At 39.0% G+C, this 26,851-nt stretch overlaps 1 protein-coding gene across 4 annotated transcripts in view; it reads right to left on the reverse strand.

Moving 5' to 3' along the window:
• epha3 (eph receptor A3) overlaps window positions 1-26,851 on the reverse strand; it is a 109,675-nt gene that overhangs the window by 66,325 nt on the left and 16,499 nt on the right. For all 4 annotated transcript variants that reach the window (XM_039600027.1, XM_031729237.2, XM_039600028.1 and 1 more), the window contains exon 3: window positions 25,991-26,651. In XM_039600027.1, coding sequence (XP_039455961.1) covers window positions 25,991-26,651 — 661 coding nt within the window. The remainder of the gene's footprint in view (window positions 1-25,990; window positions 26,652-26,851) is intronic.

The raw sequence follows: 26,851 nt of genomic DNA on the forward strand, positions 1-26,851 counted from the left end.
AATGAGCTAGCTCTGTCAAGAGCACCTACAAATGGTACATCAGTTTCTGACCCTGCTATTTAGTTTTACCACCACAATCTCGTAAGTAGCACTTTTAGTAGCAATAGGAATGAAGCAGTTGGCATTGCAAGGTGAGCAGCGGAGGGCCAGACTGGAGTATAGATACTAACTGCAGGCTAATGACTTGGGAAAACCCTGCTATTCAAGTCTTTTTATCTGCGCTCACTCAAAGAGGTGCTTCTGCTGCATAGAGGGACCGCTTGTGTGTTTGTGAGCATGATTTCAGAGTCCAGAATACCAATCATTAAACCTCCCAACCTCCACCAGTTTCTTTAATGTTTGTTTAAAAGTTAGGATGAGTATGTGTTATTGTGTGTGAGAGTGTGCTTTGTACATGTGTGTTAGATTTCACACGCAAACTGGAATAGTAAAGCTTAATTAAGTGATGCGGTCCAACACTGATTTGCATAATAAAGCAGCCTGATGACAGGGTAAGTGGAGGACAAAAGGAAATAGAGGAGGATGAAAGGAGGAAGAGGAGGAGGAGGATAGGATGAGTTGAAGAAAGGATGAAGAGGAGGGGGACGGTTTATACTACTGATACTTTGACATACAAGCAAAAAAAGCATATATTTTTGAAGTTAGATACTCAAAGGCACATTATCATAGGAACAAACCAAATACTATATATGTGTTTGTTTTAAATATATATAAAAGTGAATGATATGATACAGGATTTATGTGAAGTAACGGATCATTCTTTGCGTTTTCTAAAAGCAGATTCACCAGATGTATCCTTTGAAATTAAACTTCATTAATTCCAGCAAATTAAAATCATGTTAATTAGTGTAATGTAATCATAAAACAAACAGTGTGCTAACTGCTCTATATTAGATTTTAATTGGAGCAAGTATCGGCCTTCATATATCAGTCTCATCTTCTTGATTTAATAAAAAGAGGAAACTCAAGCCTTCTTTTCCCCACCCCTCCGTTTCATATTCACAAAGGCTTCAGTTTGAGAGAAAATGATCAAAATCAACAGAACAGATGCCAATTAGAATATATTGTTTACTGAGATGCTACACGGTGAAATCAGCGTAGCATTTTTAAATCAGAAAAGCACTGAGATGAAAACATGACATGTTTTGAATCTCATATTTATAGTAAATTTCGCATTTTTGTTGTTCTTTTCATCCATTTGCACAGTATATTTAATTTGTCCTTTTTTAGCAAACAATCATAACACAGTTTATATCTACGCAAATTACATAGGTCAACATAGGTCCAGAAAATCTCCCTATCATCAGGAATTTAAAATGTCTTGCTAATTTTTTAAAATTCTGTTATTAGCAAATACAATGAAAGCTACTCTAAGTCACATTACTCCATATTGCATTTGATTTGACAAGGGCACTTTTATTAAAATAGCATGTGTGCGTATGTATGTGTGCAAAGCTGCTGTGAAGGACAATAAACTGGGACAAAACAGGGCAAGGACTCTACTAACCCCACACATGCAGAGGCATGGATCAACTCCCTGCTGTATCCATCAAGGATGCAATAACTGTTTCCTACACACTCCACACTCCAGAGATTAGCCAGGTCAGTAAGAAAATCCAGGGCAACCGGCACACCAGCCGGAACAAACTTCAGAAAGATACACACACATACCTCCACACACCCACACACACACACACACACACACACACACACACACACACACACACACACAGTGAGGTTATGTTAATTTCAATAATAAAGGGGTGATGTGACTGTAAGGAGGCAGAAGTTTAACCTTGCACTTGATGGAGTGATAGTGGAGAAAATAGAAAGAGGAGGAGAGATAGAAAGAAAGAAACAAGTTTTCTGCTCACTTTTTTTCATTGCTATATACTTTGGTTTTTCTGCCAAGAAAAAATTTAGCGATGTCTCTATTCTGCGACTGACTCAGGATTTAAATTTTTACTGTGTTAATGTAACGGTGCCGAAAAGTGTGAGAGAGATAGACCCTGGTGATTAATTTTCCATCTCTAGCATTAAAGGAAGGAAATGCTTGTTATATATCAATAAACAATGAATTATGGTTAACCTCATTCCAAAGACACGAATGATTTCACCTTCCCTAATTATTGAAAATGAGTGGACAGATATCAGCTGAACAACTTAGGGTAACAATGTTATTAGCAAATTACTCCCCCCCCTTTTTTTTTTTTTTTTTTTTTTTACCTCTTTTGAGCTCATTTTATGAGCATTTACCAGACAATATAGGCCATTTACTTTATAGTTAATGCTTGTTTCTAGAAAACCTTTTCGAAATATTTCTTAGGGGTTGACTTCAGCTAAAGTGCTGAGCGTCCCCCCAAAACCTGCATTCAATTCTTGTTTACAGGTTGGGCTTTTATGATACAGGTTATAGTCAGTGCACCATTTATTTAACTACATGCTACATCACTGAGTTTGCTCACTGCAAATAATAAAAGTGTGTATCTACTGAACATTTAACAGATGGATTTTAGGTCTTATATTTGTAATGATCCCATAAAGAAATTTCTACACTTTACATAAGCCCTTTTTTATTATTGTCCTGATGTCTGCAGAGATGTTGCTTGTCAATAAAAAGTGAGTAACTCATTTCTAGATATCATATTAATCATCATCATATGAACTTTTCTGCCTTTATCCACCAGACAAGACAAAAAAGCAGTCCTTATTTTTAAATTCAACACATGTGTGTTTATCTGTTTGTATGCAGTCACTGTGTTTGAAGAAGACATTGGCCTCTAATTGCCCTCGTACTTGCCCAAATGCAAGTGCACACACATACATAGACATTCCACTTTTACAGTCCCTGGAAACACAGCAGTCAACCCAATCAGCATTTAAACCCATTTGCCTGCCCTCATCCTTTACAGGGCTATTGTGCTTCTGTTAACACTAGCGATAACCAGTCATGTACACATGTCGTCATCTTGTTGATTTAGCTGGCCAGGCTATAGTACCCTAAACCCATTTATGGCAATAGTAACAAATGGCAACTGCATTACTATTTAAAAGCTTGTTTATGAGAAACTGATCTGTAGCTGACAGATTCCCATCTCTTGCTTTATTTTCTAGTTTATTTTTCCAGAAAGTTTTTTTTTAATATCGCTATTGAAAAAAACTTCATAATAACAGTACTGAGCATAAGCAATCCATTATTCGAGATGATGAAACTCACAACATCCTCTCTTTAAGTGCATGTCAAGCATTCTGTGTCGCTGTTATTCTCTGAAGAAATACTTCAAAGGGAAACATATTTATCATTTGAAATCGTTTACTGTAAGAGCGAATACGAGAAATGGAAACTGTTTTTAATGAATGATATTTTTTCAGTAGTTTTTATGCGTATCAGGGGTTCTTAACAGGAAAAATTTATTTTTTAAGATGCAGACAGATAAAGACAATAACAAAGAATGGATAATGGGAAAACTGAAAAACATACTCAAGTTGTAGTTTTCAGAAAAATGAGGAAATGTGCTCATATTTGCATGTCCTCTTGGGCGTGTGTGCGCGCGTGTGTGTGTGTGTGTGTGTGTGTGTGTATAAGGGAAAAATCCTTGTTTGCCCCCCCTGTTTTTAGAGTTAAGCTCCAACAGGGCAGTTTTATTGACCAGTGCCGCAGAGGACATGCTCTCATCTTTAAAAGAAAATAGGTCAGCTGCACTGCTGCTGGACACACACACACACAAACACACACTCACACACACAATGAAAGTGCAATGACAGTGACCCACTTCACCGAATGCACTCAGTCGGCAATACTTTAACAACTAGTAGTAATTGATGTGATGATTGCCTGCAAACAACACTACAATATTGAAATACTACAATAATGATGTATATTACACTATTACACTGTGTAGTGGAAGTGATTACAAAGAGGCATTCTGTTCAAATGTAATTCAAATATTTTCTCCTTGTTTAAGTTTTATTTTAAAGGCTTCCCCAATATTACATCAATATCTATATTTATTTGATGTCTTATAAATATGGCGCATGCGTTCTCACTCCAGTTTGAAGTCCCCTCAGTACTATAATTCAGATTAATAGGCATCCATGTGATTGCTGACACTGAGCCTCAGTCGGGGACATGTTACTCTGCCTGCTGAGGTACGTGTGTGGGGAATTAGAGTAAAGACCACTTTACTGCTAGAACACCTGAGAACAGCTGAAGGAAACATGCAGACAGATGCACACTAATACACGCACATAAACACACATTGCATATGACTATGCTGACAGGCACCTCAGGCACAAGCCTCAGAATGTAGCTGCTGCCATATGCTAAAGAGCCCCCGGGCTCCTCTCACTTCAGACAATATGACACTCTGGTTTTCATATAGCCCACAGTGTTAGTCTCAATGGGATCTATGTAGCCAGCGCTGATGAGGGGTTGTTGGGAAAAGATTTAAATAGAAGAGAGAAATATTTATTGGGAACTGGTAAATCCTGGTGGTTGCTTTCTCAGCTTTGATATGCTTTATTGCCGAGTTAACACATATAAGTTTAAAAACTGATCAGCACTTAGTGTCGATTCACTCTTTCTTGTTTTAATAATGTGTCAATTATGCAGTCTTTCATTCTGAAAACAAATAGCGACAACACTGGCGTTCTGTAATCTGACACACCAACATCTGGTTTTCATTTGTTACTAAGGGAAACAACATAAACTACTGTAAAAACAGGGATATAATTCAAGCAATTTTATCCACTTTTAGTTTCCACTGTGTAAAGCTAAAAATGTTTTTTTACTTGGGCTTCAGTGAGAGCCTTCTTAGATCATGCTTGCTAAGAGTATGTTTTGTCATGTCTTGGACTTTGGAAGGAAAATGAACATCCATGTGTGCTGAAATTTAAATTTCAGTAGAAAACTGCTGTTTTCAAGTGTTTAGAGATGGTAAAAATGTGGTTCCTCATCTAAAGCTAAAATGCACCTGATTTTAAAGGCTTAATTACCCTAGTGCATTGTAATGTTATCTCACAAAATCACATTAAATCAGATATGTTGCACGTACCTCATTAGTTCTCACCTTGAAAGTGAACAACACAACATAAATCTCTGACAGAGACAGGAAGGTCAGAATGTATGTGTACAGTGCAGGCATGAGGGGGCCAATAAGAATCCCCCATATGTAGCAGGGAATATAACAGGCAATTTAATCAAGGTTTCATATAAACATAATAATAAGGAAATTCTCAGTTTTATACCAACATTGAAGCCCATTCTACTTACAGTGTTGAGCATTCAGATTAGTGTTGTTTTATGCTTTATTCCATTTCATACTGTAACTAAACAGAAACACATCTGCTGTCCTATAATGTGCAATATCAAGCTTTTTTAATGCTATCTATTACAACCAGCAACTGTATTATACTGCTGTAATGGAAAAACACATCTCCCGAAGGAAATAATGTCAAATACAAATGCTGTTATATAATTTGCATTACTTTTAGAGGTGCTTGAATAAATTGTTGCCATATAATTAGTGAACAGTGTTTCAACATCTTTGAAACTGGACAGTGGCCACTTACAGGTCCCCTTGTAAAAGATTAATTAGCTAGTGAAAAATGGGAAATACACAGAAGAATGCCTCAGTTCATGATCCACTCAGAGCTGGTATGTAAGAATTTGTGAAAATAGCACAATGGGGTCTAATCAGGCTGTAGAGACCAGAGCATTTAGAGGTTTTGGTAGTGCTTAACCACTTTGTTAGTATGTGTCCATCATATGCTTGCATCTGTGTATAAATGTGTGTCTGTGTGTGTGTATGCAGCAGGATTCCTGGGGCAGGTGGCTCAGCAGTGGTTGGGGCAGAACAGCACTAAATCACTCCTCAAATGACACACCTCACCACGGGTGTCCCACCATGTGTTGCTGCTAGGAAAGAGGAGAGAGAGGGAGAGACGGCGGGAGGGAGGCAGAGAGAAAAACTCATGGGCAATGGTTACTGGGTCACACAGAGAGAAAGACAGAGAGAGGGAATGAGGAGAAAACTATCTAAAACCTTCCTATGAAACAGAAACTTTTGATTGAGATGTGTGTATTTATGTTATGCTTTGCCTATTCCTATCAGTGTTGTGAGATTATGTGTGCGTGTGTGGGCTTGTGTGAGTGACAGACCAGCGCAGGTGAACCACAGACAGGGCCAGACATCCTGGCACGATCAAAATACACATCAGGACTCTCGTCTTACCCTCTTCTTCCCAGCTCTTCTCTCTGCCCCTACTCTCAGTCTCCCATCATCCTCTGCTGGTGCAGCGTACACATACGTAAGGTGAGTTAATGTCAGTGAGTAATGCTTATTTTTATACATTTGTAATTATTTTCAGGTGTGATTACACGACATCCTATGTGTTACTGTGTGTGACATTTAATCCCTATGAGCGCATGTGTATTCAGATGAGCGCACACCGCTTTAATCAAATTAAAGGCACATGTCCAAACATACAAAGACAGACACAAAATCCTGCTGAGTGTGTAAACAAGATGTTGTGTGCAAAGTGGGTTTGGGGTAATGAGTCAGCACTGACTCATAGATAGAATTCACATGAGTCCATTTAAAACAAACTCCTTGAACACGCATACAGAAAAACCGCACACAATCACAGTTGCTGTGGGAATGAATAAAAGCCCTGTGAAACAATGCACTGGAAACAAATTAAGATAAATTGAAATAATGGCAAAACCTTAATTATTAAATATGCAAAGACTGTTTAGGATGAGGAACAATATATGCAGTTTATAAATATGAAAGAAGGGCTACACTAGCATACACTGAAAAAAGAACCAACTTAATTGAATTATTTATTGGTAACACTAATTTAATTTGTTCTTTGAAATGAAGTGAATACATTAGAGTGCACAACTGATTTATCTAATGTATTAACTTCATTTCAAAGAACTTAATTAAATTAGGTGTTACCATTGAAATAATTCAATTAAGTTGGTTCACCTATTTTCTTTTTACAGTGTATTTTAACTATGATATCATTGTCATATAGCTGCAATAACTGCCAGGTTCAAGGGGAATGTGGACTTAATTACCAAGGCGGAGCCATAGATTACTGAAGATAAAGCTTAATGAAAAAACTGTAAGCTGTATCATAGAGCATTATTATATTAAATGCAATTAATGTATTCTTTATATGGGTATGAAAGTATCCAAGACTAAAGAGTTATCCTAAACAATGCTAATAAATCTGAAATCTGAAATGCTAATCACCTTCATTTATTCAGAAGTGACACAATCATGCCTTCCTAAACTTTTGTTTGTGTGACTTTCTGTGCCCTTGGGATGCAGAGAAGATGATGTTTGGTGATAGTGAGGCTGAGATACTTGGAGAAGTGCAGGTTCAGCAAAAGTGTATTTCTAGTGTGGCGCCCTGCAGAGCTAATGTTAGTGGGAGATTGTGAAGCTCCAGCACATTGCAGTGGGACACAAATGTTAAATGAAAATAACAAAATATGCTCTGCTCTGGGTCCCACATTCTTACAGGCTTCATACAAACCTTGCACACTAACTGATAAACTCAATCATGTATATTGTGTCACCAGTTAGTCACGCTGATGGAACTGGAAACTGAGACAAGAAATACAACATTTCCAGACACCAGCTATATCATTTTTGCATCCCTACACATTCAATATAGCCACACAAACACACTGTACATGAGTGCATATGCACAATCAACCAAAAAAGGCACTCTCTTGGGCACTGGAAACAAAATCAGGTTCTCAGTGTTGAGATGATAATGGCCATTTAGTACAAATCTAATCCTAGTCAGTCTCTGACATCCACAGCCTGTGAAACTGAACTTCACACTGTGTAAAACTTCCCTCACTCTATCTCAAAAAGCTCGAGACTTATAGTCTAAAAACTGTTTCAGAAGCTTTACCTGCCATGGGAACAGTTACATGTTGCAGACACCAAGAAATCCAGTTTTAAGTTCTTATCCCGAATGCCTTATGTGAAATTAATGAATACAATGACAATCTGCCAAGGACAGCATCAATTTAGTTAAGCTCCTCTTTTCCCACAGTCTATACTGTTTGTGGAACCTTTAATTGACGGCATTACTAATTCTCTAGTATTTTCCATAGGAACCAGAAACCACAACAGTAAATCAATTAATTAATTCTTCCTCCCGAAAATTTCCCTTCTTAAAAATATTAGTTAGCATTACTTAAAGTTGTTATTATGAGGAATGGCAGGAGCCAGAAAGGTTCTCACTGGCATCATTCATCAAGGGAGAAAGAGGACATTCATCATAGGGTTGCTAAAGAGTCTTGTAAAGAATGTGCTTCCATGGGCCATTTAAGCTGAAACCACAATTTGAATCCTTTTGTGTATTATTTTAGCATTAAGCAACATTATTAAGGATCCATGTATATTGTTTCTTTCTACTTGAGAAATGGTCTGCAATTAGGGTAATGGCGAATATTTAGGAAAACACATAGCTGGATGGACATTGTCTGTTTCCCCCGTTTCACACACCCAGAGACAATCACGCATACATACGCTGGTGTCCCCCCTTAATACTGGGGCTAGTGACAGGCTGAAAGGCGAGAGTGATGGATGGGAAGGGCTTAATCACCTTTAATCAGCTCTGTCCTTGAATAATGATGAACAGCCGTCTTTGCACACACACAATGCCGGAAAAAAGGAGAATCTTTGAGAAAAGATGTGTGACGCATACTCGTTGTTGAATTTATAAGTAGTGGCAGATGTTGTTCTTCTTGCTCTGCTTTCACTCCACACATCCACTTTGTCAATGCAGCAGATGCTGTGAATTCTTCTGCTTTGCTCGGGCAACGTCATGAAAGTATCTTTTGTATGTAAAAAGATAAAATAGCATTTAGAAAATACTAGGCGGTTTGGATTTCCTTTATTATGTGCCTGCCACTTTAATACATATATTTCATGGTAAGCTGAGACAGAGATGAAATCAAGAGACAAATCGAGAGCGAAATGTAGTTTAAGGCAATTGATTTTCTTCTTTGCCACTAACTTTTTTTCCTCACTTTTTATGAATTGTACTTCACGCCTCATATGAGGAAATCTAAAATATGCACTTGTGATAAGCAATTCAAATTTTTCCTGAAACTTATGGAAGTAATACTTGTGGTAAAAAAAAAAAAAAATGCAGGTAAACAACATTTAAAAAAAAAAATCAAGCTAACTAAAAGCTATATTAACCCCATCCTTGACCCCATTCTCCCAATCATCTCCCATCAACCATCGTGGACTTGGTGTGGTTGACAGGCAGCTGAAGGGCAGTGCTGTCAGGGAGGCCAAAGGGGGAAGCGTGGGGGGCCTAGTGGGGCAGCTGAGCCCCAGTACAATGCCATTACAGTGGGGATGAGAACTGCATGAATGACCTGAGGAAATCATGGGGCCAGCAGGAATGTTATCCTGCTGGGCGAACACATGGTATTTCACTCTAAAGCAGGGTGATAACCCCACTCTTCCCAATAACAGCTACTCAGGGTAGTCCATCATTAAAAAGAAACTTGGTGAACGATTGTCATCTCAGGCAGATGCAGAATGCATAGAAACACGAAAACAACTTCAGGATCTTTACACGTTATCTCCTAAACTCATCACACTCACTCTTTATTTCTTTTTAGATAACTGATTAGTTGCACCAACGAGAGATTTTCTAAGTTATGATGATATTCTCAGATCTTCTTTGAAACCTTCAGAGTACTCTACTGCATAAACAAACATAAAATCATCCTTCCAGTGTATCTGACAACAGTACATGTGAACGGCCTCATGTTAGGGTTACCTTGAGTTCTATGTATTCTCACATGAGCCCATTTTTTAAGCAACCATGTTACAACCCCTCACAGACTAATCTTTAGTGCGTTTTACACTTCATTGTTAGTCACTACAGGTTAGCCAGGTTCACTGGCTGACAGAAAGTCTTGCAGTTTAAAGTCTCTGGACCTCAAATGGCAGGGAGAACATTCCCAGGACTACAGGGTATGGTGAGGAATAACTGCACAGTTGCAGCCAGGCTAACTATGACCTTATTTTTGTCCCCACAAATCGAATTCTGATTATACTGTTTTTAACAATGAGTTATAATACAAATTTAATTCAGCTGTCAATCAGCTTTCCACTGACAGATTACAAATAAAAATAGTCATGCTCATGTAATCAAAAACCCAGATGTATTTTAAACACTGTCTTACTCACACACCAATGTCTTTTATTTTGATCACACAATTCCAGATGGGCATCATCAAGAAGCACAGTGCCAGACTTTTGTCTATCTGTTGTTGTTGACAGTTCTCTTGGAACAATCCTTTATTTTTTCAGCTGGATAACAGAGATAAGGCTGCTGTAGATGTTTATGTGGAAGGCATCAGCTTCTAAAGACAAATTATAGCAGGTTAAACTTACATCATACTTGTGACAGAGGTGAAGTAAGTGCACCCAGTGCAAACGTGTTTATGTATAGGTAAACATACACAAATGACCACAGTAACACAATTTAAATATGTGCTTTTTACAAACAGTAAAAAATAGCTTCTCAATTACTTTGTTTCACGGACATGCTAAAGATGATTGAGCTTCCGTGCAAAATGCTTTCCTGCCATCATGAGCTATTTGGGGTTGAGGGTTTTGACCAAAGACATTTGAGTGGAGTGTCATGGATCAAACTACTAATGTCAGTATAACCTGCTCTACCACCTGAGGCATGGCTGCTCATATTAAAATTGATATGAAGTTTTGCAGTTCAACAGTTTGTCAAAGTTTAAGAGTGTGCTATAATCGTCCTACAATGCTACCTTCAATATTAATGCATTCTAACCTCAAATTATTGCATTGTAGCCTGTGTTTGGTTTTCTAAAAATCTGGCTGCATAGCCAGAGTAAATTCCCATTTATTTATTTTAGTTTTTATATGAAATATTGACTAAACTACTTTTAATTTTTCAAATGAATACTGGGTATTTGTAACCATTGTCCAATGTTAACCAGATGTTAAGGGTCAAGTGCAATTAACTGAAAATTATGTGGTATGCTCCATCTAATTTGACAGGCTTCCTCATCTTTCCCATGCTTTGGAAGTATCTTTTTTTGCAAGTAAAACCCTTACTCTTTTTCCTTATTGTTTTTATAGGCCCATAAATAGTCCGGGCTAAATTAATGAGGCCACAGAGACAGTGATGGAGGAGTGAGGGGATAAAGGAATGGAGAGATGAAAGGAATGATAGATGGCATCATTATAACACAGCACATCTCACTTAACAGAACTGTTGGCTTTGGAAGTTTCGTGTTTTAGCATGTGCCAATTGTAGTCTCGCCATGCTTGAATGTACAAACACACCCACCCACACACACACACACACACACACACACACACACATACAGAAAGACAAAGTGCTTCAAAGCATCATATCCACTCGCACACACACCCTCCAAACAGATATACATAAACATATACACAGACACACACACACACACAGTGCACACCAAATCATGCACATACAAATGCATGTAGAAGCTACCACTCTCAAGTGGCCCTAAACATACACAGATGACAGAAAAGGCTTTGCCAGCACAACTCGCTTGCACACACTCACCATCATAATTAGCTCAACTGCAGTTATGAGAAATGACGATAGAGCCTATTCTTTCCCCACCTGGGGACAATTTACTGAGTATCTCAGTTAAGCTGAGCACATTCGTAATTAACACTGAACCTCAGCCAGTAAGCTAGCTGATAGCAAGACTCGGAAAGAGCACAGCATTTGAGGTGAAAGACTTCCAGATCGCATTTTCTGCCAGCTAAGATGAGCTATTCTTCACACTTGAAGGAAACTTAAAAATGATACTTGAAATATCAATTACTGTAAAACTAGAACAGGTTGCAAGAGAGGAATGCAGAATAATTGTTTATCATGTTGCACCCAAATGACACTTTCATGATCACAGATATTACAGAGTACAGAATGGTAAGATTATTTCTTATCATAATACATTTTATGACTATTTCTAGCTTTTGAGACTGTAATGGCAATAGAGAAATACAAAAACACAAATAACTGACCATTTTCCTTATAAATATATCAATCTCAAGAGGAAAAGAGTTTTAATTTGTTTTCTTTTTTGAATTACATTGCTCAAACTCAAATTATGAATATCAATGAAGTTAAAAAAATATTGAACCTACATAAAAAAAAACTCCTACAGACTCATGTGCAGGGGTCTAGTGGGAGATTGACAGATCAAAGATGTTTGTTTCTTAATTAAAAGGTGTGTGCACCCATAGGTGATGTATGGCATTGCAATTAACACCCTATTTTGCAGATAATGGGATGCGGTGCAATCTATCAAAGATCAAGCAGTCATGTCTCTCTCTCTCCCTGTGACACTTTTAGTCTCTCAGCCCCTAAATTTCTGCATTCGTGTTGAGTGTCACTCAGCACAACATTAGCATGGTAAGTACATGCAGATGGCAGCCACAGCCAGTAACCTTTCAGGAGCCATTTACATGTAAATCGATGGATTAATTGGCTAAAGCTCATTAGAGTTGAGGTCTCATCAATACAATACACCTAAATTACCTCTGGCACTGAGCTGTCATCCTCAGCCCACCCCCACTGACACACACACACACACACACACACACACATGCATAGCAATGGGTGAGGCTCTTTGACCAGGAAATTGCAATTCACCAAGAATGAAAATAAATAGTCTGAAAAGTGGAAATTTCTTTAATATCTTCTTCTTATTATTATCATTACTGTTCTATTATTGTCCATTATCTGAATGCTGCTATTAATTTACTAATTCATATTTGTCACATGCTCACTGGAGAGCTTTTCTGTCAAATTGTATTGACATCTGATAACACTAAATGCACACACACACATACACAAGAAAAATATTGCAGTGTCACACTACATAATTAATTTCTAACTCAATTTAGGGAATCAGCTTTCCTGTTTATGTGTTTATGAAATGAATGTATCAGATGGACAGGACAAAACAAAACAGATTTTTGTGCAACACAAGTATCAGCACAGTGCACATCACTGTGGGCGTTTGCATCAACAGCAGTACAAAGCCACCAGAAACAGGCAGGAGTGAGTGCAGGGGTGTTGCATTAATCAGTGAGATTTCTCTAACATTCCTGGAGGCTTTGCTCTTTGGCATCGCCTCCAGGTGCTGAAATTGAACACTTAATAGCAAAAGACTAGCAGAGCGGAAGAATGGAAAAATTGGTTGGTTGTATTGCTAGGCATGGGGCGCTCTACCTTCACCTTGACAAATGTCTGGTGCCATCCATTTGAACAGACAGAGGCGGAAGGAAATGAATTGGTGGAGGTGGGAAATCTGTGGATGATGAGTACAGTAATCTTGTTGGACATTGCTGTCTGCCATTTTACTTCGCTCATCTTCACACTGCCCCCCCCCCCAACCTTCGATGCATATTTGTGTGTGTGCGTGTGTAATTGTAAGAAAGGTCATCTCTGCAATATCCCTCAACCTTTAAAGGTTGGATTCTTTGTCCTGGTATAAGTGACACTTCACTCAAGCCTCTAGAAGTGGAGAGGCTGAGAGAAAGGCACACAGAGACACCTCTGTTTTGAGGGAAGTAGCGTTTAACATTTTTGGCAATGCAAACACTTCCTGGCACAAAAATCTGGGATTAATAAAAGACAGCATTATGGGGCTATGCTGAAAAAAAAGAAAAAAGAAAGGTCTGTATGAATGATTTTGAAATAGGTGTTGCATCATGCATCTTATCGTGATATTATTGTGATGGCTCAATAAGTCTGCAAGAACTTGCAACACAAAAACATTAATATTGACCAAGTTCTTGGAACAGACGTTTCCTTTAAATGTCATGGTGATGAATTGTGGCGTCAAAAGTCCCATAGTCTAACTTTTGCTCTTACAGCATGAATGGCTTAAAAGTTTGCTTGACAAATCAGAGTTAAAGCTTAGGAAGAAATACATAAAGACTAAGACTTGCACACTCAGTAGTGCTTTGTTTAGATGCCGAAAATTGGAAGATGGAGAAAAAGTAGCTTTTTGAAAACTTTTTTTTCCCCCATCTATATAGCTTTATGTTGTCTGTGAAGAGCATAAAGGAGAATAAAAAGATGAAAAACACGCACACAGCTGCAGTCCTTTAAGGTTGTCCAGTGTGGTCTAGCATTGCAGACTCTATGCTTGGCTGCACTGGGAATCCTCGGTTGTGTTTGGCATTCGAAGTGCAAGCAGAAGGCCTGATCACTGAGGCCTGACTGCCTTTAATCAGCACCAAAAACTGTGCATGCACTCGCATGCATACACAGCAGCAGCATATTTCTCACACACAAATGACCCATTCCTCTCTCGCAGATGAACACTTTCCCACACACACAGATGCATGCACATTTACACCGCGGGGCATGTCGTTCCATTTGACACCATTTTTAAGTTAACCGCCACTGATGAAGGTAAAATGTCACCACTCTTCTTTCGTGCGCATGGATGAGGATGGCTAGAGTATGCATTAAATGAGTGCAGAGACCTTTTACTTTATCTCTATCAACTGTTGGAGGAGGAAGAATCAAGGATGCGTGGCGTCTGAGTCTATGGATCATTTCAGGAAGACAGCACTGTCTGGGACATCGGTAACTTCTGCAGGGGCACCAAAACAGATATATATTATCCTCTGCTTACTTTATTTTGTTGTTATTCACATAAAGAAGAAGGCAATGCAATGAGCAATGAGTAAGTAGAGTACATTTATTTTTCTGTGTCGTTCGCTGATTTTTCATTTTTTTCAGCAAAATGGACTGTCAAAAGAACTAAATAAAAAACAAAAATAAAGAGATAAAATAAACATTTCCAGGTAAATTTCAGATCTACCTTGAAGTATCACTCATTTCGGCCTATTTGATATTATTACCAGGTTTGCCACCTTCACTGAGCTCTTACACCAACTAAAGGAGCCTAAAGTTCAAGTTCAACTGTTGTCTCCACAGTGCTTGTCTTCATAATTCTATAATTTTCCAGGAGCAAACTTAAGATTGTGGGTCAAAACAAAAACACATGTAAGTCATTTTTTTCTCTTAACCACAGATGCACTATATATATACATATAAAACCACAGACGTATTACCATTATGTTTTTCATCCACACTTGTAAACAAAATCAAAGTACATCTAAATTCAGGGCAGCAGGCACTGGTTCAGTCCATTTCCTGTACAGGCTCAAAATGGAAAACGATCCGATCATGGCATCCTCAACTAAAAGCACAGCTCAACATACAGAAAAGTAAGACACGTCTTTATCAAAGCCTTATCCCTGCTCTCAAAGGCAACATATTACGTTATTACATACAACTAACTGCCCCTTAGGCATAAAAATACAGAACTTGGACCTGAAAACTCAAAAACAAAATCTATTCAAAGCCTAGGAGTGCTGTATTAAAACAAATAACTTCAGCTGGGGTTTATTTAAAACACAAAGCGGCCAGTCATTTATGGCATCCATTAAAATAAAGGATGTAATAAAAGAATTAATGGACACAATAAATAAATAAATAATAGACTCCACCAGTAAAAACAGACCCAGATTTGGTATCAGAATATATGTGTGTGTTGACATGGGTCAGTGGTTCCTGTCATAGTAAGCACCTTCTCTCTTTCTAATGATCGCTGTAATGCTAAAAGGCTCTAGCTTTACACTTACTGTATGTCACGTGCTAATTCTCACTCTCTTATACACATAAGCACATATAGATCCCAGAGGAACTGTGAAGCCCCATGTCTTTCAGAAGTGATTAAGATGGAAGACGCAAACAATATTAGCACCAAGGTCACCACAGTAAGGTCAATGACTCACAAGCAAACAAAGGTAGAAGGAAAAGAGCGCATTCAAATATACAAAAGAGGGTAAAGAAGGAATAAAAGAAAGCCCCACGCTTAGATATACAGGGACCAGAGACCATAGACATTCGAGGACTAAATGTGAAAAAAATAAATAATATATCATTTTAAAAAACTGTCAACACTGTGAAGTTAGCACGTCCCACTAAACTTTTCTCAACTTCGAGGTGAGTGATTTAAGTATCCAGCACAGCTATTGGTGACTGACTGAGGGCAGAGTAGTAAATAAATTAGAGGGTTACCTAGGCAACTGGACCCTAGGATGAATAGTCCCTGCTCACTCTGTCATGTCCCTGTCATTTTCTCCTCCTTCCTCTATATAGGCACTCTCCTCCCTCATCTCAACCTCATTCCATCCTCCTTACTTAAAGCTTCATGTCCTGAACTACAATCAATACTTTAGCATAAAAAAACCCCCCATACATAAACAGCATTGTTGCATTTAGCTAAGTTATTGTTAGCAGATGAGATGTGAAACTCTCCTGCAGAGAAAAGTAAATCGTCTCCGGACAGCTGACCATTAGCAACTATAGCAACAACAACAACAGCAGTTTATAAGCTAAAATTATACCAGGACCATAATTTAGACTCAAGTATCCTAAAAAAAGAGCATACTTTCCCTGCACTGAACAGTTTAATTTCATACAAACCAGCTGCTGAGAGGATTAGCTTTACTTCAAATAACACTTCAGTAACACCACCTAACAGAGGCTAACAATTGCTAACACCAATGGCAGTCGTTAGCTAACAGTGACAAAAAAAGCACCTAAGGCAGTAAGTATCACCTCAGTATCACTGTCACTGAACAGAATTGATGCTCCATTGACTCGTTGCCTTTCCTTGGACTCCTTTCACAAAGATTTTGCTTCTTGAAGAGTAAATAGACAAGACACACTGACAGGCTATTCTTACTACAGACGAATGCCATCAAGGCATTTGAGGTGACTCGGGAGGAAAAACTGAAAAATATTGCGAAAATATGTAATTGACATAGGAGAATTGATATTATTCACATAGATTAAAAACAGTCTGTATAACAATGTTTTCATACATAGACAATCATAGAAACTACGCAACAGAAAAACAATGAATTGTATGAATTTAGAAGAGCTGCCCTCAGGTGCTATGGGATACACAGGGTTAAATCAAAACTGGGCTAAATAAAACAATTAAACTTGATTTGACTTTGTGTAACAAGGAATTGGGCTAGGTGGACATTGTGCCGTCCTTGTTGCCCTTGCAGATCATTTGTGGTTGCTTTTGCAGACTGTAGGCTGCTGTGTCAAATTAGCCCTCAATTGCATTATAGTATGCTAATTAAGTCTTACCTCTATGATGTTTACCTGCTTTACCATATATAGCATATAGAGTTTCCCTGTTTATTGCACAGTACAAATAACTGACTTAAACTGGCTACAGCCAAGTCTAAAATACTGTTATCTTACACAACAACCTTCCACAACAAAGTCAGTCTGACAAGGTTAATACTGATTATAATGTATTGATATGTGTCACATAACTTAGCATTAGAGCAGAATATGAATGCAGAAAAGAAAAATATATCAGATATCATAAAACATCTGAATGTCTGGGAGGCTTCTGTAGCAACAGAGGTATCTGACAAATAAGTACATCAGTTCTAATGTGCCACCACATCAACGGTAACTGTCTCTACATTAACTGACTCAGGCCTCACTGCAGAATTACCACCAGACTTCCATGCTGTGCCCTAACCTTCAGAAGTTTTAAAACAGACACTGCCTTTTGTTTTCTTTTTTCTTTTTTTTTCTTTTTGCTTGGCTGACATTAAAGAATGTAGCGTTTGTTAAAACGGAAAGGTTGTTATGCTGACATCTGTGATGCAGCAGCACAGCGAGATCAGACAGCTGCTCGAAGACAGACATTTATGTGGTGACGCTAGGGTTTTTCAACTGAAATGACACTGAGAGGCCTCTCTCCACTGAACGCATCTCATCTATACAATAAGATGATGCTTCTGACAACTACTCAGTGTCACTATACATGCCTGCAGTGTGGGCTTAGATAAGTGAGACACTTGACAGTCACAGCCTCTAGAAGTGTCTGAGGTTGCAGCTTCAGCACCAAGGACAGCAGAGATCGCACAAAATAGATTTACATTATCAGGCCTCTTTTAGTCATAACTTTAATTAAGAATGTGATATAAGCGTAGGCTGAATATCCATTTCTAGTATAAGTAGCCATATTATTGGTAGTAGTAGCATTCTAATGAATGTTTGATTATAGTATTTTCTGACATTATATGGTTCTCTAATATGTCTTTTGTGCAGTCAGCTCCATTACCAACTGAAAGTGGTAATGGGGCTTGGTTATGGTTGCACAGATATACAAAAAAAGTCATTGCAGAAAGTGGAGAAATAATTTGAAATACAAATGAGCTTCTGATTATGCTGCATCCAGTTTCCAAAGAAAGAATTATATAAATATATAAAAAAGGCTTGCTTACTAATGGTGTTTCTAGAATTCCTTATCAAGAGAGATTTTGTAATAATCTTGTGTTTTCCTTTGATTCATCTTTTTTTAAAATAAAAAGTGAACTTACAACTGAGTAGAATATTAAGGTGATAGGTTAAATTACAATAAGTTAAGCAGTTCCAAAGAAAAACTAAATATGCACTGACCTTTGTAAATGTCACACATAGTCATTTCATCTTGTGACACACCTGCCTGTTTTGAACTATCGTGGATAATCACTGCATGGGCTAACATGCAGAAATATTTCAAAATAGCACAAGGGGAAAACAATTTGTGGAGCAAAGCTGAAAGAATGACGTAGATGTCGAATTAATGCCGGTGACATCACAAATCATAAAACAGGCATTCAGTGCCAAAGAGTTATCAGCGGGGGTCTACATCCCAGTGACAGCTGCTTTCTTTCTTCCTTGCCTTCACCTCCCCATCTCCTCCTCCAGCTCTTTCCAACTACTTGCTTCTCATCTATCAGAAATGATGGAGTGACTGTCGTGTTGTACTGCACCGTTTCCCTCCTGTGTTACATTACATGTATACTAAACATTTACTCCGTCACACAGGATGTTTCCTCTGGTGTCCATCCTTCAGTCCTTGACTTTCCACTGAAACAATGACACATATGCTCACATGGATTCTTGGAGTGGTCAAATACTGATGACAAACATGTTGTAGTCTCGGATTTGGTGACCATATTATGATGGGGGCTTTTTTTGGTAATGGTAAGGGAGGTCCTAATTATGAATCAACAGATAACTCTTGTTCAGGCCCCCTCGACTTCATATTTAAATGTTTTGTCTATGCTTAAGTAGCCTAAAAGACTGATTTTGTGAGCACACTTTTTTTTTTCAAAGCTTATTTTCCTAAACCTAACCACGTACTTGTACAAGCACTAAAAGCAAATGAAGATGAAATTTATTGTCAGGTGAAAACCAAACAAAGCAAAGTACAAAACACAAAACTTCCAAACTTTCATAAAGTGATAAACTTTGGCTGCTGTATCAAGGTACTGAAGCCAAACAGACACTTTGCGCATATGTCTGTGATAGAGCGGCTTTTGGCAAAATGGGAGTAGATGCCCTGAGATTAAAACGTATTGCTAAATCCACAGTTATCATCCATCAGTATTAAGCTACGCCCATGGGCTGCATCTGTCGATATGGCTGTAACACCAAAATCACAGCTATGCATGTCCATGTATACATATGCTGTTCTTTTCTTTTGTGTGTTTGTTTTCTGTCTGGACACACATACTGTCTGTGCACTCTATCTCTGTGAACAGAGCAGGCACAAACACCCACATGCATTACACACATACACAAAGACTGGTCGCTGTGAAGAGGTTCGGTCAACTGGCAGGGGCCTCTCCAACAAATAAACACCCCATCTATCTATCCCTCTTGTTTCTGCTGCAGGCACGGTTTTGTGTGTGCATTTGTGTATATTTGTCTGTGACTGTGTGTTAACTTGAATTCCTGAGCCTGTGGTTACCAAAAGCTTTGAAGTCCCAACAGCACCAGTGCTCTGGGTTGACAGGCTTACCCGCTACCCCCAGCCTGCACTGGAAGGCCCATAAAGAGAAAAGTAAACAGGCAATAATACCAAGAATGAGCAAACCTTTCCTGCTTCCTTGGCTACCGCTTCCTGAATGCCAGCCACACACACACACACACACACACACACACACACACTCACACACCTACACACACAAACGATGCATCAATATACTATAAGACTACACAAAGAGATAAGGAAGTACACAGTGATTTAAAGATGAACTGAGGCTTTGATGCTATATTTCAGGCTGCACATGGATCAATGGATGAATGTGGTCCGTCTCATCTACACCGTATACACCCTACAGTAAATAAGCATATTCAAGATCATTGCTGAGGTTTTTCCCCTACTTACACTACAGCTCAATAAAATCTGTAATTATATCTCTGTTTTTGTGACACTTCTTGTCCTTTTTACCTGCATGAACACACAAACACACATAATTCACACATACAGTATAGTCTCCTAGCTGCTGTGAAATGAGAGTTAGTATAAGGGTGGCAGTGCGGTTGATATGAATCCCCTCAATATTTTTATTTACCTATTTTTAACAAAGACTGTGTAAGATTAATTTTGATTTACATCAGGGTGGGGTGTAAATTTTGTGTAACTACATATAATGTAGAATTAGCATCATGATCTTGAACCTTTCTCTCCGAAGCACTCAATCCACCCCTTGCTTTTCTTTTCTAGCCTCTTTTCTCCTTTTCAGCTCCAAAGCGGCTACACGCCAGGCAGCACACAGCCAAAAGGCTGCGGCAGAAAAAGCATCCCCACTAAGCTAAACTGACAAGAGATGAGGAGACCGATGCAATGGAACACCAGTGTTAGAACAGAGCCGTGTACTGTATAATGCTCAATTCACCCATCCAAACACACACACGCAAACACACACAGTGACACATGGGACAGATTTAACTGATGTGATTGCCTGGAGTAGATTTTTAAATGTGTGTGTGGCAATAGTCTAAAAAAGACTATTCTCAACCACAAAGAGCAGAGGTGCCCTTCATCAAAGAACCGAATGCCAAATAGTAACAGGCTATTGCTATACTGAGCTAGGCTGCTTTCTTCATTATGAATGTGGGCAAGACAGTATATGAAGTGCAGCAGGATGCTGCTGGAAAACTGAATAATGTCCCACCACACCACTCAGTGAACTGGACACATAAGTGCTACAACAGACAGATGTGTAAAAACGTACCTGAATACAGAAAAGAAGGCATGATAAATTTTAGTTTTGTCCTGGATTAGAAATAATAAATGCAGTTTAGAATACGGTGCTGAGTATATGTGCATTTCAATCGGTTTGTGAGTTTGTGTAAATTTGCGGGTACAAGTGACATGTTTTGTGAGAGCTGGGCAGTTATATAATGGCCAACACAAACAAACAGAGTCCTTCCAAAGCACCAGAGGAGAGCCAACAGCTCCATGAATTCACAGCACTCAACTTCAACAGTCTGACAGAAAGTATACAACAAAGACAATACAGCAACAGCATGGAAAAAAACACACACACGAAAAATATTAAGCATAACTGTAGGAGCTCTGCAGTGATATTAAGAGTATTTTTCTTATGTGTGTGTGCATAAAATACATGGGCTATTGACAATTTAATATTTTTTAAAAATCCAGGGTTTTTATATGAAACATGAAGTTGCATTAAAGGATTTCTGATCACTAGGGGCAGGGAGACTCCAAAACAAAAATAGATGCACATTTGTCACAAAAAGAACAACAGTGAATCCGTGCTGGCATTTAACTCTTACAACCAGCTTCATGCAAATTGGATTGGCCATATATTTTCCTGTTATGGTGATAATATATGGGCCATTCAAACTGCATGATAGCGAGTCAGTAGATTGGGAATAAACAACAAATAAGTGTTTCAGGGAAGAAGTTAATTTCTTGTCTTTCTATACATAATCATCTTATAAGAGGCTAAAGTCGGTGTTGAATATCTTCAGGCTAAGCTTGAGTATTTCTTTGACCAAGCTGTTGCAGGTTTGCGTGACAGTGTCAGTGAAAGATGTATAATGTGAGTCCAGAATGTCTGCTTGAAAGCCATGCAGTTCAGTGCACGAGGGCAGCAGTTAAATCACTTAAGTGAAAGAGTGGAGAGTGAAATAAAACATTTGACATGAGATGGACGACGGGCTTTGATCCGGCAGCCAAGTCGATCGGGCGCTGGGATGAATGGAGAGGAAGGAAACAGAAAGGAAAAATGAACTTTTATTTGGTGTTGGTCCAGTCGCCAATGGCAAATGATTTTAAAATGAGAAGTTAAAACAACTTTTAAAACAGCTCGCCTTTCTCGTCTTATTGTGCAAGTATACAGTAAGCAATGCCGGCGAGTAACAACTGAGGCTTATGTGTGACACTTTGTCTGTGTAATTGTAATAAGCTTTACGTTACTGGAAGGTTTCAGGATTGTGTGTCTTGATAAATCCAGCAAGAATGTAAACTTAGGTCTCTCGTCAACGTATGAGCGAACAGCTGCTTGCATTTGCAACGCGCACGCGCAAACACACAGTCACACACGCGTACACAAACTGGCATGCGTTTGCTGTTTTAGGATCAAATTAGGGTTGCAGGAATTTCACACTGATGGTAGATAGGAGTTGGTTCACCTGCTCCAGTCTGTTCTAATGACAGATGAAAGACTGACTTAGCGAGATTAAATCTGGCCTCACATTCTCTGAGTGGAAAGGCTGAAGGCTGCTCACAAAACATACAGTAATCCGGGCGATCAGCGACACGTCCATTCGCATTGTACTGTATTATAATCTTAATCTTATCTTTTCACAGAGTTTCATGGTAACAAAAAAAGGATGAAAGTCGCTGTTTTGACATGGATTCAAACCATAGCCAAATATATAGCGGAATATTGTAAAGTTTAGATTGACACACAGTCTGAGTCAGATGCACAAAACAGCATACACATGCTCGCATAACTGCCGTGTCCCTTTGCTTAAGCCAGACAGAATTCACGTGCTCCTTTGAAGGCGCCACTGAAACAACATCCTTGCTTTGACAAACATTGCTGACTATGGACACAAACATGCACATACACACATACACAGTCCAGAAAGATAATGATGGTTTAATGCTAGAGTCTACTCTATTAAAGCCCTTAAACACACTTTGGAGTCTGTGTAAACAAAAGCAACTGCTTGCAAACTCTTTCTCTTCCCCCTTCGCTCGATCAAAAACAGACAGACACACTCACAAAGTAGAGAAGGAGGAGAGGAGGTGCTGCAACAAGGCATCTCATCAAACAAAACAAAGCATAAAGTATTCAGTAAAGGTGCTTAATCTTCACTGTCAAAGTCAACAATACTTAGTCCAAGCATTTTTGTCTTTAAATCCACCTTATTATTCCTGCCAGAAAGAATAAATGTTTCATCAATTCAATGTTTGTCTGTGTTTTTAGCATCTTAATACCATATTTGTTTATTTTTGTCAAATAGCAACGGAAATTTCTCAGGACACTGGGGTGCCTCTGAAGAGTTTACCAACAGAAGAGTTTTCTTTGTGTATAATTAATATCACTGAAGTATCTCTCCACAATATACAGTGCTATTTATTCTCCACTTCTCCATTTTCTTTTTCCCAAAAGATGTTGTGGCTTGTTGTTCGTAGCACTGTAAATATGTTTTTTTTTTTCTTTTGCTATCAGTTTGGGATGACCTAACCCCATTCAGCCATCTATCTGTTAACACAGAAGGCCTGGAGAGCAAGCTCCATGATGGGGCCCCCAACGGCTGCATGCAGGGATTGTGGGGGCCTGTTGGTGCAGCTGTCCCACTCCATGGTAACATAAGACCTTATTAGAGTCCATTAGACCACTCTGAAACTAATAAGAGATTGTCAAATACATCTAAACATTCACACAATTCACAGAGGCAGGAAGTGAGAGGAGGGGGGAGCAGGGGGGGGACAGGGGTGAGCCATTTGTCTGTACAATGTCCCATTCTTGATATGACATATTGTACTCTTTCAAATATAGGCACAAAAAGCAGAAAAATAAGCAAGATATAAATGAAAAACTACACTTTTTTCATTTAATTTAAAAATGACAGTTGGAAAAACAAAACCAAAATAAATGCAATGCGAAAATGAAAATCAGAGGTGACACTTGGGAGAAATTCTAATTACTCTGAAGATGTTAATCACCGGGGACAAAGGGGTTCAGCAGTAGATACCATTGGCTTTTAATTAGTAAATTCAGAAAAATATACAGACAAGTGTGGAAAAAGTTTTCCCTCCTATCTGTACAGTTAGACAGGTTGGCCTGGAGTTCACAGAAAACGAAAAAAAAAAAGCATTTCCCCTGGCCCTGACAGCAGGGGCTTGACCTGGGAGACCATGTTTGATCTTTAATTAACACTGGGCATGGCTCTGGAAAAGAGAGAAATGATGAACAAGGGACCATTTGGGACCCGCTATAATAACCTAGAATGCTAAAGACGGATTTCCTTTTCAGAGACTTCAACACCGTTTTAACTTTAAAGTCATTCTGGGACAGCCGCAGTGCAGGGGTGGCTGCTTTCAGATGGATGCTGTGTCTGGCTTCTTAAGCAGAGAAGATCTCACAGAAAATAAGTAAAGAGGAACAGATATAGACCATCATGGAAACCTTCAGCTAACTTTGGTCTTGTGAACAGTTTTATATTTTGTATGATCAAACAAAAATGTACAAATGTAATATAATGTAACAATATCCACAGTGGCATTTATATGTATATGAACTGAACACATCTGCATTGTATTGTTCACACCAGGGACCACTTTCTACTTCTTTTTTTTAATGCATGGAAACACCGATGAAGTACTGTAACTGTAATTGATGAAAGCTGTTATAGCAGCCACAGAAGCAAAACAGAGGAAATTTAATTTTGTGTAAAGTGGTGTAATGATGTCCTATCTGTGTACATGTCTACAAGATTTAAAACCCAGATCCAAATTTATATGTTTGGGGAGTTTATGATGCATTACACCATGGATATTGAAGACTTTGTTATTTTCATTTTTTTATGCTAATCCCTTTTTATCCCAAAATGGATAACTTTACTTCTTTTGACAAAGTTGTTTAGGCAAAATGATGTGAGGAGGAACAACAACAATCAGAGGCATTTTACATGTTGTCTACTATACTATAAACTCTCATGTATAGATGCGTTGCAGAGCAAGGTGTCACCCCACTGGCCAAGCACAGTTCTTTAACTCTAGCAGCCAAAGAATCACTGCAATCATTCTGACAAGCTCACTTTAAAAACCATCCAGCAGCAACAAAAAATAGTCCCCTGCATAACATGTGTGACGATAGTACGGAAGACCAGTCCTGTTGGTCAGGACATGAAAGGCTATTTTAGGCATGCAGATTTGCATACTTTTGAAACCACATCAAATGACTACTCATTGCTACCTTCACCAACACTCACAACCATCACCGCAGCTATCCCATCATTCACCATCCACTCCAGCCCACTCCTTTCTTCTGTGTTATCAGTCCCATCTTTCTGCTCTGGTTAAAATCTTCCCCATAGCTAATGATGTGTCACAGAGAAAATTACTATTGAACCTCTATATGCTGCACCCTGGACCTGGACAACACTCTACTCACATGTATGGGAATATGCACGTATAAGTACCAACCAATCACCTAGCACCCTGGGAATTTGGGGTCAGTTTGAAGAGCTCACATAAACAATGCATACACACACAAACATATACACACATGCACACAGAGAGTGTATTTGACATTAAACCTTCTGGACTGACAGATGTGAAGTGTGAGAGTCCTGATATCACATTGTTTACTTTTACAGCTTAAAAAAATCTGCTTGTTTAGGCCACAGGTTCAAATGTGTAGAAGAGAAGTGACACATGCATTCATACATGCAGAATCAATGCATGGCAAGGCATGTGTGAGAGTACTGTTGAGAAATAGTTGCATGGCAAAAAAAATATGTGTCTTACTTTGGCAGGTGCTGCTTCTCTCCTCATATCCTGGGTTACACAGACACTTCCCAATAGGAACAAGCCACTCCCCTTCTGTGCTACAGTACATTCGAGGAGGCTCTTCCTCTTTGGAGTGATTGACGCATGAGCCTTTGACTTCCACCAGTGACTGGGAGTCCATGGGGACAGTATCAGGGAAAGAGGCAAGATTCCTCACAGTGTGCGGGCACTTCTTGAAGTAAACCCTTACTGAAACTAAAGCTACACAGGCGCCCACGTCCTGGAACGCGAGGTAGAAACCCTTCTTGGTCATGGGACCCACCTCGCGTACCTCAGTATTGAGCTTGAGAATGCGATCTCCAAGGTCAGTTTGAGTAAAACTCTCATCAGCAGCAATGGTATCAATCTTGGAGAACTGATGCTCTTGGAAGTGGCTGCCTTGGTCATCATCTGCCTCTAGGTAGAGGAGGTTGAATGTCTCCTTGCAGGTGCCCAGGACCAACGGGATTGAGTTGCAGTCCCTCAGTGTGAACTTCAGCTCCACATAGATCTTCTGAGCAGATTGGCGAGGGATCCAGTTGGTCCGAAGCCAGTTGTTCTGGCTGTAGTCCATCACATTGCAGACCTGAAAGGTCCTGATGGGAGTGTAGTGCTCATCCACCCCACTGATCTCCTCCCACTGGAAAAAATAGAGACAAGGAAAGGTCGAAGGGAGAAACAGAGGAAGACAAGGAAGAGTAATAGACAAGAGAGACCAAATACAGAAAAAAGGGGAGGAGGTAGATTTAAAGATTGAGAGCGATAGGTAACGAGGAATGGATGCAAAGGAAAGGTAGAAGAAGCGTAGATATGGGAAAGACAGATTTATTTATTTTTTAG

The sequence above is a fragment of the Oreochromis aureus genome, linkage group 16, assembly GCF_013358895.1.
Source record: "Oreochromis aureus strain Israel breed Guangdong linkage group 16, ZZ_aureus, whole genome shotgun sequence".
NCBI lineage: Eukaryota > Metazoa > Chordata > Actinopteri > Cichliformes > Cichlidae > Oreochromis > Oreochromis aureus.